At 39.2% G+C, this 23,021-nt stretch overlaps 1 protein-coding gene across 1 annotated transcript in view; it reads right to left on the bottom strand.

Annotated features, from left to right (window-relative positions):
• Positions 1 to 23,021, bottom strand: part of NBAS (neuroblastoma amplified sequence) — a 1,239,997-nt gene that overhangs the window by 423,396 nt on the left and 793,580 nt on the right. The window contains exons 44-45 of the mRNA XM_029595926.1: positions 15,944 to 16,194; positions 13,988 to 14,322 (exon numbers count right to left, since the gene is read on the bottom strand). Of these exons, the coding sequence (XP_029451786.1) occupies positions 13,988 to 14,322; positions 15,944 to 16,194 (586 nt within the window). The remainder of the gene's footprint in view (positions 1 to 13,987; positions 14,323 to 15,943; positions 16,195 to 23,021) is intronic.

Raw genomic sequence — 23,021 nt, forward strand, 5'->3', positions numbered from 1 at the left:
GCGTAGTAGATTAAAATTCCCAATTCCTCCATTAACCATGTATGTTATGGCAATAGAGAAAGCCACTGTCACCTCGAAAGTACTGCAGAAATGCACTTTCTCTTGATCGAAAGTAGGATACCTGTGCTCATTTTGCAAGCAAGCTTTTCTCGTGCAGTCTTGATGCTAGGAGTTCTGAAGCCTTTGCGGATGGTCCCCAAATCTCATGCCAAATCATTCAACTCATGCTGATCAAATCCCTTACGAAATGAGTCATCTTCAATTTCAAAATCTTCATCATTGATGTCACTTAGTTCTTCACCATACTCCTGTTTTTCGAAATCCCAGTGCCAATGAAAACTGGCACTGGGATTTCAGCTGAATGAGGCACTGGGCATATAGCTGATGGTAGACTAGGATACTCTAGTTTACATTTATTTTTCTTGTTACACCCTGACATTTTCACCCTACAAAAGTAACAGTCACATGAGTAATCTCTGGGCTCTCGCCAAACCATAGGTATACCAATGGCAATTTATCACGTGTTCCCTTCGACCACATCCGTAAACTCTCGACACACTGCTTCAACACCTTGTGAGGGGCCAAAGACTTATCTTGATCACCAAGTTTTACTTTAAAATATGCAAAATAGCCTTGCCAGACAAATGCACCAATGTTTGTCCTTTGACTGGGAATGGTGAAACTGCCACAGATATAACAAAACGAATCAGGGTTGTTTAGGCACTTACGACGAGAAATAGCAGAGGCAGACATGATCTGAAGGAAAGAAAATAAGTACGTATGTAAATAAAAAAATAAATTCTGCTAACTTCTTGTGTACAGATAAGAACTCTGACTACACTTCAAAATACGATTCACTATATAGAGCAGCACACAACGTCTCACCACACTGTCTCATGTGTAACTGAATAGCCTAGACAAGTATGAACCTGTCACTAGTCTCCAAAGGTGGTCCCCCACCCTTCCTCACTCGAGGGAGTTTTTCTCTCAGCCAATAGGAGAGCGCTAGTGCTTTCCTCGATCCAGGCTCAAACCAGCTTAGAGTGGACGCATTAAGGGGGTCATTTATCAAAGTGCTATATGGGTAACATCAAGCTAGGTTGAGAGAACATTGCACAAATCTCATCTTTGCGTGAATTTCCTCACTCCGAAGGTCATCAAATCTTCACAAGAGTGCACTGTTCTGTTCGTACATCGCACTCATAATGTCAAAATGGCCCCTAACCCCTACACTAATACTTAAACCTTACCTCGAGTAACTAGGTGGGCCTCCTATAGAGGTATAAATACCTACCTAGTATGAGGGCCTTATAGCTAGGCTCACTCTCTCTCTCTCCCTCTCCTCCCCCCCCCCCCCACCAGTGGTGGCAGGCTATGCTCTGCTCCCCCCCTAGCATCTTAAAATTCTGAAAACACTATTTGCGAAAACATCTCCCCCCCCCCCCCCCCAGTGGTCATAGGTAGGAATTACAACAATTCTTGCACTTACTACAAAGTGTGAAAAAGTTATTGCAGTTTGCGGTAATACCTATGCGAAGCGCTAAGATAGCACACTTTGCAATAAACAGCCTATTACCATAAAACATGCCCCTTTTCCTACGCATGTGATATTTAGTGCATTTTGATAAATCCAGGACTAAGATAGGCTGTAGAGAAAAACTTGACGTGATAAAAGAAAACTAACTGCAGTTTTGAAATCCGTATGCCTATTTAAGTCTAAAACAGCTGAAAAATCGAACTCAACAGGAATTATGTTAAAAATTGTTCCCCAGTGACTGATTTTAACCCTATTTTCAATCCTCATTTTCTGTTGTTTCAACTATAAAATACTTTTCATTCAATAAACTTTAGATTGAGTCTGATTTATCCTACAGTTTAGCCCTTTATTTCAAAGTGCAGTCATTTTAGGGCTGGTATTAGTCACATAATGATCGCCTTCATTCTTTAGCCTTTAGTGCTCTGACCTACAAATGGCTAGAGGAATTTAATGTATCTTTCTTTGTATTCATCTACACACTATAATGCTTTCAACCAAAAGGGATTAATCACTGAAATCTCAAAATCATGCAGCAGAAATCTTAATCCTCTAACAAAATGTTTCCTCAGATGCACATGCTCTTCTACACAGTATTGGATGACAGAGTAAGAATACTATGAAAAACCTGTTCAATTGAAAATGTTCAATATGTTCAGATGCTTTAAAAAAATGTTGGTAGTTCAGAATAATTTTGGTATGCTTTATTGTAAATCCCACAAATGACCAATCATATGCCTCAGATTATCTAAGACATTACATAACCCCTCTTGAATCTTGAGCTAAACCACAGGGTATCGTGTTTTTCATACTCTGTGAAATACAACAGAATGTCAACAGTGATACAAATTAATTATAAAGTTGCAGTATTCATTATGGGACATCACAACATTATGATATGTCACAAAATTAACTCCACTTAATACTTGGTAGGGTTCTTTCAGAATTCATAAAGTGCATTGATATTTTTTTAACATATACCCTAAATCATAGTTTTCTGCAGCAGTCTGAACTTAAATTTTATAGCAAAGAGTATGGAATTCTCAAAGAAAACTACAGTATTAAATCTGCCTATAGACTGACATTTAGAGTGAAAGGACTCATTGAATATGGAAGGAAAGTGTTGCTTTACTAATTAGATTTTACAAGGTGCATCATTGTTTATTTATATATAATAATGGCAAACCTTACTGAGTCCTTTAAATATCCTGGATAAAATACTTGTGGATTAAGACTGATTAACCCAAGAAGAATATACTGTGGGTTAAGGCTGATTAACCCAAGAAGAATAAACTGTCTGGAGCTATCTCTGTTCCTCTAGTGGTAAAGTACTATTGTTCAGTGCATATTATTAAAGATTGCTTAATTTTATATCCTGTTATCCTTTCATCTATTTTCTTTCATGCAGGTAGATTCACTAATGTTCTCAAACTAATCATTTCATAGCTGACAAAAGATTTCTTGCACCTTGTTAAGAGGATCTTGACAGGTCTGACTATTCAGTGTATTCACAAACATGCTCCATTTACTTGAGGAAGTTTCTAACAATGCTGAATTTGTTTCTACAGAAAAGACATTTAAAAAAAATGTTCAGTCTCATCTGTCAATATTAGAAAAATAGTATTTTTCTAATATAAAAATGTAAAAAAAAAAAGACTTACTGAGGAGAAAGGGGGAATATAATAAAAGCATTCTAATATGTGACAGGCATCAATGAAATTTGAGAAGCTCAAATTTTGTTTAGAAAAGGAAATTCAAGGACAAGAAGACATAATATAAAGGCACAGGCGGGAAGATTAAATAAACACAAGAAAACACTCCTTTATTGAGAGAATGGTAGATGTCTGGAACAGCCTACCAGCAGAGTTAGAAGCAATCAAAACTGTAAGATAATTTAAAAATGCTTGGGACAAACAGAATGCATCACGGTATAAGGTTGTCCCTTGTTTGTTTTTTTGCCTTGACTATTAAATTGGACTGTTTCCAGAAAGAATGCTCTTAAAAGTAAAAGTCAAATCTTTTTCTGCCAAGATGGATTATGAGAATCATAGTTCATAAGAACATAAGTTATGGCATGCTGGGTCAGATCAAGGATCATAGAGCCCAGCAACCCGTCTTTGACAGTGGCCATTCAGGGTAATAAGTACCCTGCAGATTCCAAGTCTCTTCTGAATTTTATTAAGGGTTACACAACCAGAGGCATCTAAGAACAGGAGTACAGAAGACCTGATCTCCAATGAAGGGATCTGACACTGATCCCTCAACTGAAACAAAAGCATTGAAGCATCCTTTCCAGAGAGGTCAGAAACTGATTTATTTATTTATTTATAGACTTTTCTTTGCCGACATTCGTGAGGCACATCATACTGGCTTACATTGAACTGAAAGGAGGAAAATACAATTAACAGAATAACATGTCATAGTTAAACGCAAATGGTGTAAGATATAAGCATCGTAAAAACATTCTGAGATTATATATAATAACATAAAAGAACTAAATAGCTATGGAGGAAAAGGTAGAAAGAAAGAAAGAGAAACTTTGTACAAAACTAAGAAAACTTTATCTTTAACAATGAGAAAGTGGTACAGGAGTTATGAAGTGCAGCAAATTCCAGGGGGGGGGGGGAGGGTAGGGGCACAGATGGAAAAGGAGAAGAGCAAGGGGGGAGGGGCACGGCAGGGAGGGAGGAGGGGGGGAGGGCAGGTAGTGGAGATTCTTAGAAAGGTCTATTTAGAAAGGTCCATTTAGGAGAAGTCTACGTATTGGTTGAGTCGGGGTATGCCTGCTTGAAGAGCCATGTTTTGACTCCATTTTTGAATTTGTTGAGTGATGGTTCTATTCTATCTTGGGTGTTCCACATATGATAAAAAAAAATTGTTTCCCAAATTCTGATCCAGAGACCACTAGTGGGGATCTAGGCCAAGTATGTTTGCCTAAATGTTGTCACCTATCAGGTATGAGGCCCTCAGGATAATGGGAGAGAGGTAGCACAGCTCCATACTTTGAAAGTTCCCCGACACAAGAATAAACCTGTTCCATCTTGCTTGTTCAGGTAGAACAAGGTAGGTGTGTGTGTGTGTCTGTGTGTGTTTGTGTGTGTGACCGAGACTGGTCATGGGGTCGTGTGTGTGTGTGTGTATATGGCGATCTGCTTATATCACGACAATTTTATTGGCCATGCAACTTCTGAAACAATTTGGAGCATTCAAGCACTGCCCTATTTTCTAGAAAATTGACATGAAATTTCTAGAACATTTTGTTTAAAAAAAGAAATTCAAGAAGAAGCAGCTAACCAGGGGCTTTAACTGTGACGCTCTTGCTTATGATCTCCCCAGCTCAGAGTAAAGGCATCTGCTATCCAAACAATTTGGTGTGGAGGAATTTGAAATGGTAAACCCTAGACCAGAATAGTATAGGTTAGCCACCAAGACAGTCTCAGCTCACTCAAAGCACCAATGCAATCATGTTTTCCCTGAGTGGTTTGAATCCACTGAGATTTTAAATTCCATTATGCTTGTCGTATATGAAGATGTCTCCAACAAATACAAGGGCAGCAATATTCTGTTACACAAAATATCTAAAATTTCATATATTTATCTTTTTATAAAGCATTTTTGTTACTATAGTTATTTTACTATGAATTATAAAAACATTTCTTTTACCAAAATTATCTTTTACAAAAAATATAAAAATATACAATCAAAAGGCTGATGTATAAACAATTTTCTTTTAGTTAATGTATCCACAACAGTTTACTTTTCTTTTATCATGCATTAAACTATTACCATATGAACCACATGTTAAAAAATATACCATCACTGTTGTACAGTCCTGTACAAAACACACAAGAGACCCAGACCTTAAAATATTGTCATAACTACATTATATACAATTTAACTTTAAACAAAACCACCCCCTTGATGAATTCACCCTGTTAAATATACACAAGCTGTTTTCATGAAAGAACAAAGGCACTCATGACCCTAGAACTTTCCTTTTGCTTTGAGTGTATTTTGCAACCGTATTCCTCAAGCCATAGAACTTATCCTTATCAATTAAAAAGCAGAATGAAAATACAAACAAAAAACAAATTTTGAAATGTTTGTATGCTAATGCCAGAAGTCTAAGAAGTAAGATGGGAGAATTAGAATGTATAGCAGTGAATGATGACATAGACTTAATTGGCATCTCAGAGATATGGTGGAAAGAGGATAACCAATGGGACAGTGCTATACCGGGGTACAAATTATATCGCAATGACAGAGAGGAGCACTCGGGAGGAGGTGTGGCGCTTTATGTCTGGGATGGCATAGAGTCCAACAGGATAAACATCCTGCATGTGATTAAATACAAAATTGAATCTTTATGGATAGAAATCCCTTGTGTGTCGGGGAAGACTATAGTGATAGGGGTATACTACCGTCCACCTGGTCAAAATGGTGAGACGGACAGTGAAATGCTAAGAGAAATTAGGGAAGCTAACCAAATTGGTAGTGCAGTAATAATAGGAGACTTCAATTACCAACAAACCAATAGAGCAAGTTACTGCACTTCACAAATATCCCAGCAATAAGTGCAGAAAAGGAATTTAGTCCAAACCATGAAGATTCATCAAAGCTCTACAGAGCAAGTAAAATTTTAATCATTTTAGGCGGCAACTCCACAAATTTAGAATAGCAACAGATTAGAATGTGTCCCCCGACACGGTCCTGTGTTTCGCCGAGGGCTGCATCGGGAGGGAGCAAGAATTTTCACAAAACACTGTAAATAAAACATACACTGGTAAGGACACAGAATGGCAAATAGTCGACATAAATTGCAAATGATTACACAGATACCTGAATGCTAAAGGAATTCAAAATTGGCAGGGAGCGGGTCCATCTTAGATGCAGACAGGCATTTAAACCACACGGAGTTGGCGCGAACTCAGGTTGACAGGTCACATGGTCAAACGGGGCCAATCACAGTTGCCCCCGTTCCTGAGGCGCAACTAGCAGTGCAAACAGCAATTAACCTAGGTGGCCCAGACAGGTTTTAAGACATTTTTCTTTTTATTAGATAAGAAAGCAATTAGTTGAGATGGCTGAAAAAAAAGGAAGGATACTCCCTGATGTTTAACAAGACATTTACATGGGTGTTTTAACATGAATAATGAACCTATCTCTAATACTTGTGGTCTTAATAATAAAAATTGTTGTCTCCTTTTCTGGGTATTTTTTGATAAATCTGGAAATATCTGCACTTTGTGCTTCAGAAAAAGTTCATTACGATGTTGAAAATATCGTTTAAAGATCCATTCCTTATCCGCGTCTAACAAAAAAGTTATTACTAATGTTGAAGTTTCTACCAATTCTTCTTCAGATTGTTCTAATATTTCTGATAAGTCCATTTTGGGGGTCTCCCTTGGTGTCAAAACTTGAAAGTTGTTATTATCAATTTGTCCTTTCTTCTTTGGTGGTATATAATAAGCTTTAGCAATTATAGGTAGCGTTTCTTCTGTAACCTTTAATACCTCAAGCATATATCTTCTCCATAAATCCTTTGGGGTTACGTATGGTAGCTTTGGAAAGTTAATACATCTTAAATTCTTTGCACGAAACTGGTTTTCTAAATTCTCCAATTTAAGTTGGAGAATCCGATTTTCCTTCATTAATTCTTGTTGGAGATTAATACTACTTTGAATCTTTACCTCAGAAACTTGCAGAAGCTGTTTATTCTCCACAAGTTCTGATTCCACTTTATCAAGGCGTTTGTCTAAAAGCATTACCGTTCCAGAAAGGTTAGTAATTTTAGTGGTAACATTGGTATTTAATGTTTGAATAGCCTCCCAAATGGTTTCAAGTGAAAAAACTTGAGGCCTTACCAGTTCTTGAAAAGAGTCAGTTTTCAGCTCAAGTCCTCCTTTCCGTTGAAGCTGTTCCTCTTCCTTTGTGTTTAGTCCCGATTCCCTCTCAAGATGTTTTAGAGCAGGGACGCTTTCCCCAGCCAAAGCCGGCTCCGGAGAAGGGTTCCACGATGCACCCGTTCCTGGTGCTTCCGTTTCCCCTCTGCTTTGCTGGTCGCGTCTCATCGCGGGATTTTCGGGTGGTGACCTTTCCTCCGGGGATAGAGATGTGTAAAGTTCAAGGCCGAGTTCGGGCTCTTCTTCCCCCCGAACTACGGTCAGCGAACCCTCAACCGGAGGGATTCTTCCCCGGGTGATGTGGGCGTCCATCGGACCCACTGTAGGCTGAGCTAGGGAGAGTTCCGAGGCCTGGCTCTCCCTTGCCCTCCTTTTCCGGGCCGAATGCGGCATATCAGGTAATTCAAATGTAGAGGTAAGAGCGACGCTCACACACGTCTTACCATATCGCCATCTTGGATCTACCTAGAGTGGCATCTTTTTACTTAAAACCTGTCTGGGCCACCTAGGTTAATTGCTGTTTGCACTGCTAGTTGCGCCTCAGGAACAGGGGCAACTGTGATTGGCCCCGTTTGACCATGTGACCTGTCAACCTGAGTTCGCGCCAACTCCGTGTGGTTTAAATGCCTGTCTGCATCTAAGATGGACGCGCTCCCTGCCAATTTTGAATTCCTTTAGCATTCAGGTATGTGTGTAATCATTTTGCAATTTATGTCGACTATTTGCCATTCTATGTCCTTACCAGTGTATGTTTTATTTACAGTGTTTTGTGAAAATTCTTGCTCCCTCCCGATGCAGCCCTCGGCGAAAAACGGGACCGTGTCGGGGGACGCATTCTAATCTGTTGCTATTCTAAATTTGTGGAGTTGCCGCCTAAAATGATTAAAATCCCGATTAACAAACAGTGCCCGTTTAAAAGCATTCTTCACAATCCGTGAGGGGTATCCCCTTGACAAAAACCTCATAGTCATAGACTTGGCCTGTGACAAAAATTCTTCCCTCGTTGAACAGAGTCTGCGCAAACGCAGAAATTGTCCAGTAGGGATGTTATGACGTAAAGTCCGCGGGTGGCAGCTGTCAAAGGAAAGTAATGTATTCCTATCTGTCTCTTTACGAAAGATGGTAGTGATAAAGTGATTATCATGTGCAGATATAAGAATATCCAAAAAAGAAATTTGTACCGAGTGTATGGAAAAATTAAACTGAATATTATTATCACATGAGTTGAGCCAATCAAGGAACAAAAAGAATTGTACATCGGTCCCCTGCCAAATAAGAAAAATATCGTCAATAAAACGATGCCATAAAGGAATGAAGTGAAACCAATCAGATGGGTATACAAACTTTTCCTCAAATTGAGCTACAAAGAGACAACATCCGCAACACTCGTGAGAATGAGCCTTTAGTTACACACTGGGTCCAACAGGCACACTCCATCTCTGATCAGTCCTTCTGTATCATTGAGGTTGTCCCCCGTTCTCCTCGGGGCGGCAACTACAATGAACAGTTAGGACGTATTGAACAGAGATGGATTTTTCAACTTAATACAGTTGCTCCCAATGGTCTTAATCGGGAATTAGAGTGGCATCTTTTTACTTAAAACCTGTCTGGGCCACCTAGGTTAATTGCTGTTTGCACTGCTAGTTGCGCCTCAGGAACAGGGGCAACTGTGATTGGCCCCGTTTGATCATGTGACCTGTCAACCTGAGTTCGCGCCAACTCCGTGTGGTTTAAATGCCTGTCTGCATCTAAGATGGACACGCTCCCTGCCAATTTTGAATTCCTTTAGCATTCAGGTATGTGTGTAATCATTTGCAATTTATGTCGACTATTTGCCATTCTATGTCCTTACCAGTGTATGTTTTATTTACAGTGTTTTGTGAAAATTCTTGCTCCCTCCCGATGCAGCCCTCGGCGAAAAACGGGACCGTGTCGGGGGACGCATTCTAATCTGTTGCTATTCTAAATTTGTGGAGTTGCCGCCTAAAATGATTAAAAATTTACTTGCTCTGTAGAGCTTTGATGAATCTTCATGGTTTGGACTAAATTCCTTTTCTGCACTTATTGCTGGGAGACTTCAATTACCCTACTCGCACAAGGGAGTCAGCGGTTAACCACAACACGAAATCAAATATACACAAATGTGGAACCCAATTAATTTTCAAGAAATAGCCTATGAAGGTGTCAGCAAGCCTTGACGTTATGTATCTTGCAATTAGACACTAACCGGTCTTATCGATCATTCACCTTCCTCATTCATTTAATTCAACAATTTTTATCTTTTTTCTTTTCTTTAAAAAATTTCTTAGTGAAATCTGATAGTTCTTTGACATCGAGTTCTCAGCGGACTATTGGCTCACATAATCCATGCAATTCCTGTTCAGTTTGTCATTCCTCGATGACTATTCATGAGCAATTGATTGTTTCCTCTGGGTATAAGATTTTTTTACGTTTTGACACTACCTGTGAATCATCTATGGTCGTGTACCTGATTGAATGTACATGTTCTCTACTGTATATTGGAAAAACGAAGCGTCTTTTGAAAACACGCATGATCGAGCATCGCTCCAATATTAAAAATGCTAGGAGTAATGAACCATTAGTATCACATTGCTTGGATAAGGGACATACCTTTGAAGATTTGCATTTCTGTGCTATAGATCACGTCCCTTCACATTGGCGTGGTGGCGATCGTGAGCGTATTCTATTACAATCAGAGCAACGCTGGATCTATCGTTTAAAAACTGTCTACCCATTGGGATTGAATAATGAACTGGATTTATATGCGTTCTTGGGTTAAAATTCAAACATTACTAACAGTATTTTGTTTGGCAGAGTGATTACGTCATCATCGATGGCTGACGTCAATTCAAAAGGGCGTATTTAAAGGGACGCCTAGCCTCGGTTCCGGTTCCTCCGTTTGTTTTCTTTGTAAGTGGTTGAGACGTCTGGTCCCGCTGAAGAAGGTAGCCATGGTGAACTGAGATAAGTACTATTTTTGTTTTTTCCTCTACATTATTAATGGTACTTTTTAAATCTTTTTCTTCTAGATACTTGGCTCTTACTTTAACTGTGTTTATATGCCCCTGAAAAGAAAAAAAAAAAAAAAGAAAAAAGATAAAAATTGTTGAATTAAATGAATGAGGAAGGTGACTGATCGATAAGACCGGTTAGTGTCTAATTGCAAGATACATAACGTCAAGGCTTGCTGACACCTTCATAGGCTATTTCTTGAAAATTAATTGGGTTCCACTTTAGACTTCAATTACCCCAATATTGACTGGGTAAATGTATCATCGGGACATGCTAGAGAGATAACGTTCCTGGATGGAATAAATGATAGCTTTATGGAGCAATTGGTTCAGGAACCGACGAAAGAGGAAGCAATTTTAGATCTAATTCTCAGTGGAGCACAGGACTTGGTGAGAGAGGTAACGGTGGTGGGGCCGCTTGGCAATAGTGATCATAATATGATCAAATTTGATTTAATGACTGGAAGAGGAACAGTGTGCAAATCCAAGGCTCTCGTGCTAAACTTTCAAAAGGGAAACTTTGATAAAATGAGAAAAATTGTTAGAAAAAAACTGAAAGGAGCAGCTACAAAAGTAAAAAATGTCCAAGAGGCGTGGTCATTGTTAAAAAATACCATTCTAGAAGCACAGTCCAGATGTATTCCACACATTAAGAAAGGTGGAAAGAAGGCAAAACGATTACCGGCATGGTTAAAAGGGGAGGTGAAAGAAGCCATTTTAGCCAAAAGATCTTCATTCAAAAATTGGAAGAAGGATCCAACAGAAGAAAATAGGATAAAGCATAAACGTTGGCAAGTTAAATATAAGACATTGATAAGACAGGCTAAGAGAGAATTTGAAAAGAAGTTGGCTGTAGAGGCAAAAACTCACAGTAAAAACTTTTTTAAATATATCCGAAGCAGAAAGCCTGTGAGGGAGTCAGTTGGACCATTAGTTGATCGAGGGGTTAAAGGGGCACTTAGAGAAGATAAGGCCATCGCGGAAAGATTAAATGATTTCTTTGCTTCGGTGTTTACTGAAGAGGATGTTGGGGAGCTACCCATAATGGAGAAGGTTTTCATGGGTAATGATTCAGATGGACTGAATCAAATTACGGTGAACCTAGAAGATGTGGTAGGCCTGATTGACAAACTGAAGAGTAATAAATCACCTGGACCGGATGGTATACACCCCAGAGTTCTGAAGGAACTAAAAAATGAAATTTCAGACCTATTAGTAAAAATTTGTAACCTATCATTAAAATCATCCATTGTACCTGAAGACTGGAGGATAGCAAATGTAACACCAATATTTAAAAAGGGCTCCAGGGGTGATCTGGGAAACTACAGACCGGTTAGCCTGACTTCAGTGCCAGGAAAAATAGTGGAAAGTTTTCTAAACATCAAAATTACAGAACATATATAAAGACATGGTTTAATGGAACAAAGTCAGCATGGCTTTACCCAGGGCAAGTCTTGCCTCACAAATCTGCTTCACTTTTTTGAAGGAGTTAATAAACATGTGGATAAAGGTGAACCGGTAGATATAGTATACTTGGATTTTCAGAAGGCGTTTGACAAAGTTCCTCATGAGAGGCTTCTAGGAAAAGTAAAAAGTCATGGGATAGGTGGCGATGTCCTTTTGTGGATTGCAAACTGGCTAAAAGACAGGAAACAAAGAGTAGGATTAAATGGACAATTTTCTCAGTGGAAGGGAGTGGACAGTGGAGTGCCTCAGGGATCTGTATTGGGACCCTTACTTTTCAATATATTTATAAATGATCTGGAAAGAAATACGACGAGTGAGATAATCAAATTTGCAGATGACACAAAATTGTTCAGAGTAGTTAAATCACAAGCAGATTGTGATAAATTGCAGGAAGACCTTGTGAGACTGGAAAATTGGGCATCCAAATGGCAGATGAAATTTAATGTGGATAAGTGCAAGGTGATGCATATAGGGAAAAATAACCGATGCTATAATTACACAATGTTGGGTTCCATATTAGGTGCTACAACCCAAGAAAGAGATCTAGGTGTCATAGTGGATAACCACTAGGGAATCTTCTGTGTTTATCCCATGCCCTTTTGAATTCCATTACTGTTCTATCCTCACTACCTCTTCTGGGAGGGCATTCCATGCATCCACCACCCTTCCTGAATTCTCCCCCTATACTGTAGTCAAACTAATAGTTGTAATATGTATGTTTTATTTCTTTTTCTTATCTTTTCTTATTTAATTGATTTATATTCTGCCTTTCAGACATGATTTTTCTATTTTCAGAGTCTCAATTATATATTTTTGGAAATTAGAGATAAAATAAAAAAAAAAAAGGAAAATACTTCCCAAAGTTGGTCCTGATTCAACACCCCCCTCCCCCCTTTGGAGCTTCAAATTAAGACTCTTTGCTCTACAGTTTTCTTTCCATTGAAAAAGGTTAGATTCTTGTGCATTATTACTACCTTTCAGATATTTAAGAATCTGTATCATATCACCATCTCTCTCTTCTCCTCCAGTGTATACATATTTAGGCTCTTCAATATTATCTCAAAACTCTTTTAGTGCAGACCCCATACCATTTTTGTTGCCTTTCTCTGGATGGCTTCCAACTTGCCGCTATCCTCTTTGAGATAGGGTCTGCAGAACTGAACACAATACTCCAGATGAGGCCTCACCAAAGACCTATACAGGGGCATTATTATGTCCCTTTTCCAGATGGTTATGCTTCACCATCTTTAGATCGTCAGACACTACCACCCTGAGGTCTCTCTCGGAGTCTGTGCACAGCAGACCTTTGCCCTCCCCATCACGTACAGTTCCATTGGATTTCTGCATCCAAAATGCATGACTTTACACTCTTTGGCACTGAATCCCCACTGCCAAACCTTTGACCACTCCTTGATCTTTCTTAGATTACTTTTCATTCTCTCTACTCCTTCATGTATGTCCACTAAGCACAGATCTTAGTGTCATCCACAAAAAGACAACTTTTCCTTCTTTCCCTTCCATAATATCACTCACAAAGATATTGAACAGAGCCGACCCCTGAGGCCCTCCACTTATCACTCTTCCCTCCTCAGAGTTGGATCCATTTATGACTATTCGTTACTGGCTGTCAATCAACCAATTTCTGATCCATTCCACTATCTTGGAACTTAGTCCCAAGCTTCTCATTTTATTCACGAGCCTCCTTTGTGGAACAGTATCAAAGAAAGAAAATGTGAAATTTAGAACATTTTCACATTCTTGACTGAAAATGGACTTCTACTGGGACCAATCATACAGAAGATTGCTGAATAAAGTTTCTGATGAGAGCTGATGAATGTCAAAGATTATTAGGCCAATGCAATACCATAAGACCAGTACATTAAAGGATTTTTCTTTTTTTACCCAGGTATACAAACTCTATACACTTTCATACAGTAAGCTATCAAATATTCAATTATATGAACTGCCAGTATAAAACTCAATACTGATATTTAGTTCCAACTACAAAATTCCCTTTTTAAATATTTCATTTATATTATTCTGTACATTACCTTGTTGATGGCCTTTGAAGAAAAAGTGATTTCATCAATAAAAGTGACCAGGTCTTCAGGTAGGAGCCTATCAAAGTACTTTCCACAGATATCATATGCTTGGGACCATTCAGGAACTGACTGAGGTACATTTTTAAGGAGATGGGGGTCACCTTTCCAAAAGAGCTTCTGTAGCCAGACAGCATGGATGGAGCTTGGTGAAAGCAAGCTTCCATCTTTGTCTGGAATTCTGGATGCAAGTTTTGAAATAGATAAAACATTTTGACTTGTGAGAACAGGTTCCAGAGCTGTTAAAGGGTTTATATTTTTATCTGTAAGATTCTTGTAGTTAAGGCCTACCAAAAGAAAAGGAAAAGGAAGTAAGTAGACAAGATTATTCACTTCAATTGGATTAGGCACTTATCATAAAAAAAAAAAAAATGCTCAGACTGCTTCACTTAATCATGAAAACCACAAAATAAAGCATACCAACCCCCCCCCCCCCCCCAAAAAAAAACAAAACCCTTGAAAAAGCTGTATTATTTAAAGAAATAATTTTAGTGTCAATATTCTTATGTGGCATAATTGAGGTAATTTGGGGTGCATTTTTACTGATATTATATTCTACTACATTTAGAAACAGTGTTCACAGAGTTCATTTTTAACTGAAATACACTTTTTGAATATAACCAGAGATCTCATTACAACGATTACATTTTTTGCTGTGCACACTGAAATCTTAGGGGTCAATTTTAAGGCGCATGCACATGGACGCGCTGATTTTATAACATGCGCATGTCGGCCCCCGACTCGTGCGTGCAGGAAGGGGTGATTTTCAAATTATGTGCGATGATGCGATCGGCCTTTTTTCCAGTTTTCTCCCAGTCCATTCCAATTAAGAAGTGGACTGGGAGGGAACTTCCCTACCCCATTACCTAACCTTCCTTCACTTTCCTTCTCCATCCCGACTCCTAACCCCAACTAGCTACCCCAAATTTTTTTATTTCACTACTTACTGTTCCTCGGGATACCTTCCACGTGCTGGCTGGTTGCCGGTACACGCTGTGCCGCCCCGCCCCCATCGCTCTGACCAGCCTAGACCCTCCCTTGCGTGGCTGGGCCCTTCCAAAAATGTGTGAGGCACACGCAAGGCCTGGTCACACACGTAAACACCCCCCCACCCCAGTTTTGTGTGTGCGGGTTTCTGAAAATTAGCCCGTTAATTTTCAACATGGATTTCTTAACAATTTTTTTTTACTTAATTCTGTAAACACCTGTGACAAACACACTAGTAGAAATATTTTACATGTTTAGGTTCTGATTTTAATCTAATTGTAATACATTATTTGTTCATATCCATATAGAAATTAATTATCTTTCTTTCTCTTTCTATATATATATATATACACATGCACACACAGATGCACACAATATATGGCATCATGATAATATGATTAATTGTCTAACAATAAATGAATGATTGCCTGAATATTACACTGCATGATTTGATGTTTCAAGGTCAGGTCACCCTTGCAAAATTGATTTTTGTCTTACTAAAAATTTTATCTGGGCAAAGTTGCAATGAGGAAATGTTAACTTTAAACCTTAAAATCAACAGATTAAAGGACATATTTTGAAATATTTTCAAAGAAAATATAAATGATTTTACTATACCAAAAATGTTATTCAACGGGCAAGTGAATCAGCTAACCATGTTATTTTTAGTAACCTATTTTGTCTTAACTCATTTGCAGAGACTGATCTTAACACCTTCGTATTGATTTAAAGACAAGGTTAAGCTTTCCTTTAAGGTACAAGACAAGAAGTCTATTGAGGCACTTTTGGCATACTAGACACATCTGATATGCTTCTAAAAGAACAGCCAGCAATGGTAAGCCACAACACCTGACCCTGTGAAAATTGATCTAGATGTGCTTACTTATCAAGTTTATTCAAAGCATAAAATGGCTACTGTACCTGATGCGACTGCCTTGAGTTTTTTAAGCAGCTTTATGTGAGTTTCAGGTTTGATTGTATGCTTCACATACTGTGAACAACCACATTTTTCAAGAAGAGTAAAATAATATAGCAATCGCTGGTGATCTCTGCCTTCAATACTTGGATAGACATATTTGGCCATATGTTCATGAAAGGCTTCAGGGTTCATTTTCAATGTCTCCAAAAGACTAAGAGCTTCTGCTCTCTCTTCAATTTCCAAGGTAGACAAACTGTAATTGAAAATATTTCAAGGGAAAATTACATTCAGTTGTCGGATTCTAAAAATTAAAATGCAGTATGGCATCTTTGGAACATATTACTTCAAATCACATTTCTTTTTTGAAAAAGCAAATGTGCACTTAAATATAACATTAACAAAATATACCATCAAATAAATAAAATAAGTGTTACAACGAAATACAGAGCGCTCGCTTCCTTTAGGTAATGAGCTTTAGAATAACAGCCTAACCAGATGGACCCACTTCTTCATAACCCCCTGGCCCCAGGCACTTTTAGATAGTTTATGATTAGAACTTCTGAAACTAGACATGTATAACGTGCAAATTTAGGGATTTATTTTTCAGGTAATTGGGGATTTTGCAGGGTAATGAAAATAGGTGTTTATTAATGTTTTCACAGTGTGAAATCTATTTGTGGGCATATTTGTGGGTGTATTTAATTGAAATCACAAATAAATTATTTCAAATTTGCTAATTTCAATGTTAAAGTTCCAGTAATCAACTGCACAAGTGTTGTCATTATTGGAAACGTAAAAATAAAAATGAGATAGGAAAGTATCGCATATATTAACAAAATGTCTTACATGTATTAAGGTTTAACCTATAGCAAGCCCTGTGCAAGCTGGGCAGCCATAGAAGGGTTGGGGAAACCAGCGTGCCTCGTGGGCCCCATTCCCCCCTTTCAGCTTCCTGCTTCCTCTTCTTGCTGGCATGAAGCACACAGCAGCCTGGGGGGGATGGGGACAGTGGAAAGACTGGCCAGCCTATCAGAGGATGCAAGGCAGCTGGCAGCGCCAGGGACACTGGCTGGACCTTTCCTTAAGGCCCTGATAACATAACTAGGGCTTTATTCTCAGTGGTCGGCCAGGTTTTTTCAGGCCTGCATCCATTCCAACTGATATAAAAGTTATGTCTGGGGGGGGTGGGGGGGAAAGAAAATGGAGTGTAGAAGTAGAGTCAGCATAAGGATAGTGAGGAAATATAGAATGCGGCAGTAGTCACCTTACTAATTTCATATCAATGTTGTTTCTTATTCCAGACTGCCAGAAAATGAATTCCATTCATTTATTTATTTATGTATTTATTTATTTATTTAAGGCTTTTATATACCGACTTTCTTGATACAAATCAAATCAACTCGGTTTACATCGAACAAGCAGTAACTATAAACAACCAATAACAAGAGACAATTTGAAAGGAGTATAAAGTTACATTATAACAAGGATATGTTAACTTGGAGTAGGAAATAAGAGAGGGCACGAAGAGAAGGTATAATATACAATGGAGTATATGAGGGAGGCGAGGAGAAATCCTCATAATAACTATTAAACGTCCTTATAGTAGTATTTTGTATACATGATTTAGAGCTTGTTTATATGCATAATTGCTAGAACAGATTGAAATCAGACTGTTGGGTTAGTGTCAGGGAAGGCTCGGCAGAACAGCCATGTCTTTAATTTCTTTTTAAAAGTTGGTAGACAAGATTCCTGCCTGAGGTCTGGAGGCATGGTGTTCCAGATGGTGGGACCTGTGATGGAGAATGTACGGTCTCTGATATTTGAGTGTTGTACAACTTTAATAGGAGGTACATGTAAGGATCCCTTTTAGGCATCCCTTAAAGGTCTGGCCGTCGAGTGCAGTTTGAGGGGGTGTTGCAGATCAAGAGGGGTCTGATGGTGAATATATTTATGGATGATTGTAAGAGATTTATGAAGTATCCTGAATTGTACTGGGAGCCAGTGGAGATCTTTTAGAATCGGAGAGATATGCGCTCTCCGATTGGTGTTTGTCAAAATTCTTGCCGTTGCATTTTGGAGTAACTGGAGGGGTTTTATAGTAGAGGCCGGGAGTCCTTGCAAAATGGAATTGCAGTAGTCGATTTTGGAAAATAGAATGGCTTGTAGGACAGATCTAAAATCATAATGGAATAGGAGCGGTTTGAGTTTTTTGAGTACTTGTAACTTGTAGAAGCACTCCTTTGTAGTGTGTTTTATAAATTGCTTTAGGTTTCATGATGCTCTGGAAGCAAGAGTGGTATTTCCTAGACACAGTGGTGAGGTCTGAGTGAGGATAAACAAAGCTGCTGTCCTCACTTATGGCGTAAGCCTTTCTATATTTCCCTTGGGTCCGGTAGAGGGTGAGTCTCCCATGATGTCGGCAGAATCTGCTAGTGAAACCCCCCATTTGAGTGCTGGTACCGTATGGTTGGCCCAAGGGCTGGGCAGGTGGGCATAGGAGTGAAAAGCACAGGTCTTGTGCAGTTTCAAGTTGTGAAGTGGTGGTTAATCTCGCGATGCCACAGATTAGAATGCCAAAATTGGGCTAGTCGTCTTAGAAGATGCACTTGAACGACTGTAGCTACAGAGATAATCTTAAGTTCTATTGAAATGGACTTTGGGAGAAGGGGAGAGGGCCATGAATAAAGCAGTATAATTATCATGTAAATGGTGATGGGAAGTGTATCTTAACTGGCAGTATACAAATTGTATTAGCTCGCATAGGAACATTTATTATTAGATTGGGTCATCTAGAGACACTGCTGTGACCTTTTGTACTCACTACATTCACCACTTCTTTTGATTCATTGGCAAGGTAACAACTCACCATGGAGCGATACAGAGGCATTATGATATTTTCCATTTTATTCACCATTCCCTTTCTAATAATTCCCAACATTCTGTTTGCTTTTTTGACTGCCGCAGCACACTGAACCGACGATTTCAATGTGTTATCCACTATGACACCTAGATCTCTTTCTTGGGTTGTAGCAGCTAATATGGAACCCAACATTGTGTAATTATAGCATGGGTTATTTTTCCCTATATGAATCACCTTGCACTTATCCACATTAAATTTCATCTGCCATTTGGATGCCCAATTTTCCAGTCTCACAAGGTCTTCCTGCAATTTATCACAATCTGCTTGTGATTTAACTACTCTGAACAATTTTGTGTCATCTGCAAATTTGATTATGTACCCCACTCTCCATCTTGTTTGTTTTAAATAGATACAGAAAGATTTTTTTTGGCCACTTTGCACAAAAATGTTGTTCATCTCTGGTATATGTGTTATTAGCAAAGAACCTGCCTTCTTTAACCAAGACAAAAAAAACAGAAAAAAGGTAAATGATGCATAGAGCTATGGAAAAGGAGGGAATAAACATTGTTGACAATATTAAATTTGTCTACTTTTTAATACAAATTATGCATATATAATGAACTGGTAGAAAGAAATCCAAACTGGATAATTATTTTTTTTAATGATAGTGCAAAAAAGTAGAGGTACTACTGTATTAATGAAAAATAAATGTTAACTGTTGACTGAAGTTACATAAAAGCTACAATGAGGGTCAATTGAAAAGTTCTTAGCTTTCTGATTTCACAATAATAAACATTTTAGTTAAAAGAATATTTTCTAAAAGGCAGCAACATATGAACAGCAAAACACATCCACACTAAAATGATTTACTAGATCATTACCAATTTAGCTTCCTTTGTTTTGTTCTTTATTAATGTTATTTAGTTTAGTAAATAATTTCTGTAATTTAAACTTCCTGCATCTCCCTGAATCAGCACTTTTATTTAATCATCTTGTTGAGGTGACCATACAAACACTTTCATTACAACATGATAAATATTCAAAACTCTTTGATTCTTAAATTACATTCTGAGGAAATGCTTTATAGACTATCATGATCAATACTCCACTTTAATAGCTTGTATTGTGCAGGTTTCATACAGAAACCACAAGCCTTCCCTTTAGAACAGAAATAGCTATCATTAAATTTGTAAAACCTCATCTCAATTTTCAAATACCATCACTCTAATATAATGCCAAATTATAATTTGCCATCCACAATCCAAATAACTATCTATTAACACTTTATAAACAGTTTTGGTACTCTCAAGTTCTTTTCTTTCAAAAGAAGGAAAAAATATGAGGTTGAGTTAATCCATATTTAATAGTCTAGAGCAGTGGTTCTCAACCTTTTTCCCATCATGACACACCTGACAGACCACGCTCACACATGTGACACACTGCTCATTACAATTCACGGCGGAAATAAAAAATAAGGACACAGTATTATTTTTATTGTTAAGAATGACACAAGGGAAAAATACGTTTTCTGTCTGAACAGAAATTGCATAAATATTAAACATCCTATATGAAAACAGCACCAATTTCCAGTACTCAAACAGTAAGCACCTTACCTAAGAAAAGGCAACACTGAAAATATTACACCAGGCCTTAAGACACCAATACACCTTCTATTAGGAAAACGGAACAAGCCAGAGCCCTACACAGAAACTATATGCCAGCAGAATGCCTCACCTCAGTCACATGTGCAGACCCTCACCTAACAAAGAATAAAGAGACCAAAGCGCATAACTAGAAGCAAGCAGACAAAAAATGAATTGGAAACTGCAACAAGCCAGGGACTCTGTATGCAGTGTAACAAAGGAAAAACAGAAACATCACCAGTCCTTATAAAACAAATCAAGAAATATAAAATCAATAGCAGCAAAACCATACCAACAAAAAGAACAGATTATTTAGAAACAGCTGATAAATGGAATATCCAATAATTAAAAACTCATATAAAAAATTTCTAGATACAAATAAAATATTTCAAAATAGCAGACACAAAGGCCCAATAATGAACAATAATAAGGATACAAACAATGTTTTGCTCTGCATATCTGGAACGTTTGATATCCAGGTGCCCTGAGATTGTTTTGAATTAGCAGGAGGAGGGATGGTTTGTTTGCAACTTTCTCCTCTCTCACACTGGCTCTCAATCACTCATATACACATGCTTTTTCTCTCTCACATATAGGCTCTTGAATAGATCAGTGCAGCTGGGGCTGAAAAGCTTGCGTTTAGCTGCTACTGGCGCCGAATAGTCCTGGAACAGTCTAATCGCAGTACCGTGGTATTGCAGCGACTCCTTCATACGGTATGCCCGGAGAATCTTTTGTTTGTGTGACCAATTCAGGAGCTTAGCGATGATCAATCGGGGTCTGGTGTCTCCTTCCCGTTTACGCCCGAGGCGATGTACCCACTCGATTTTAAAGGAATTTCTGATCTCCGGTAACTCCAGGGCTTCCGGGAGCCATGCTTCTAAAACTTTCTCCAAGTCACTCTCCTCTACCGCTTCAGGGAAGCCCGCCAATCTAAGGTTGTTTCGTCGAGCCCGGTTTTCCAGGTCGTCAAGCTTATCTGATTGCGCTTCCACTAGTTTCTCTAATTCCGTTACTTTTTGTTGCGTACTAAGGTTGCCATCTTCCAAGGTGGAAATGCGGCCTTCCGCCGCGTCCATGCGGGGATGTAGCTCTTCCAGCGAATGTTTCACTTCCTGAAACTGCGAGGATAATTCCGTGAAACGGCTGTCTAACGCGGCGATCACCACATTGGTAACAGAAGAAGTAAGTTCTTGTTGAAGGGTAGACATCGGTGGAGTTACCGGAGGGGAGGAACGTCCCGGGGTTTCCGCCATTTTGGCGCCAACCCCTCCCAGCTTGTCTTTGTCTTTTTTAGTTCCCTTCAAGGGCATGCCGGCATTAGATTTTAACATAAAGCGGTCTATAGACATTCACTCCTGATAGTACCGGGTTGCTGATGAAAAAAGGAGAGCAGATGGTGCAGATATCTTCAGATGGGAGGAGGGCGAGGCACGGAGCCAGGGCTAGTACAACCGCTCGGCTTCACCGCATCACGTTACCTCACATATAGGCTCTTAATTACATATTTACACACATGCTGTCTTGACTTTTCACACTTACACATACAGGCTTTCAATCGCAAACATACATGCTGTCTTTTTCTCTCAACCACAGACTCTCATTCACATGCGCTCTCTCTTTCTCTCATTTACACACAGGCTCTCAATCATATACTCACATGCTCCCTCACCTAAACCAGCTCTCAATCACACACAGACACACATGTTCTCTCTCTCGCTTACTTATATACACAGGGGTAGAATTTTAAAGGAGCGCACACGGCGTACATGTGCGCCGCTACCCGGTGCGTGCACATGTATGCCTGATTTTATAACTTGCGCGTGCAAGGGGAGCACAATTGTGCATTTTGCGTGTGCCGAGCCACACTGCCTTCCTCTGTTCCCTCCCCCCTAACCTAACCTTACCTTCCCACCCTTTCCCCTAACCTTCCCCCCCCCCAGCCCTACTCTAACCCCCCCCAAAAATGTTTGTCTTACCTTTTGCGCCTGCCTCTGGGTAGGCGCAAGTTGCGCGCGCCGGCAGCCTGCCGGCACGCAATCCTCCAACACAGCAGCATTGGCCATTTTGTCGGAGGCCTCCTGCCCCACCCCCGAACTGCCCCTTTAGTAAAGCCCCGGGACTTACACACGTCCCGGGGCTTTATGCACATCGCCGGGCCTTTTTAAAATAGGCCCAGCACGCGTAACCCTTTTAAAATCCAGGCTACAGGCTCTTAATCATACATACACATGATCTCTCTCACACACAAAGGATCTCAATCACACATGCATACTCTTTCACACAAACAGGTTTTCAATCACAAACTTACACATACAGGTTCTCAGTCATGCATTTCCATTCATTCTCTCTCTCACACACAGGCTCTCAATCACACACATACTCTCTTTCACATATACAGACTCTCAGTCATTCACAAACATGCTGTCTCACTCACACACACACACATACACACACAGCACCTCAAACACATATCTTTGCTCATTCACTCACTCCCCCCCCCCCCACTGAATTAGTCCCAGCATCAGCCTCCCCCACTTCCAACCCTAAAGGCAGCAGCAAACTCCTTCACTTTCA

The sequence above is a fragment of the Rhinatrema bivittatum genome, chromosome 3 (genome assembly GCF_901001135.1).
Source record: "Rhinatrema bivittatum chromosome 3, aRhiBiv1.1, whole genome shotgun sequence".
Lineage (NCBI taxonomy): Eukaryota > Metazoa > Chordata > Amphibia > Gymnophiona > Rhinatrematidae > Rhinatrema > Rhinatrema bivittatum.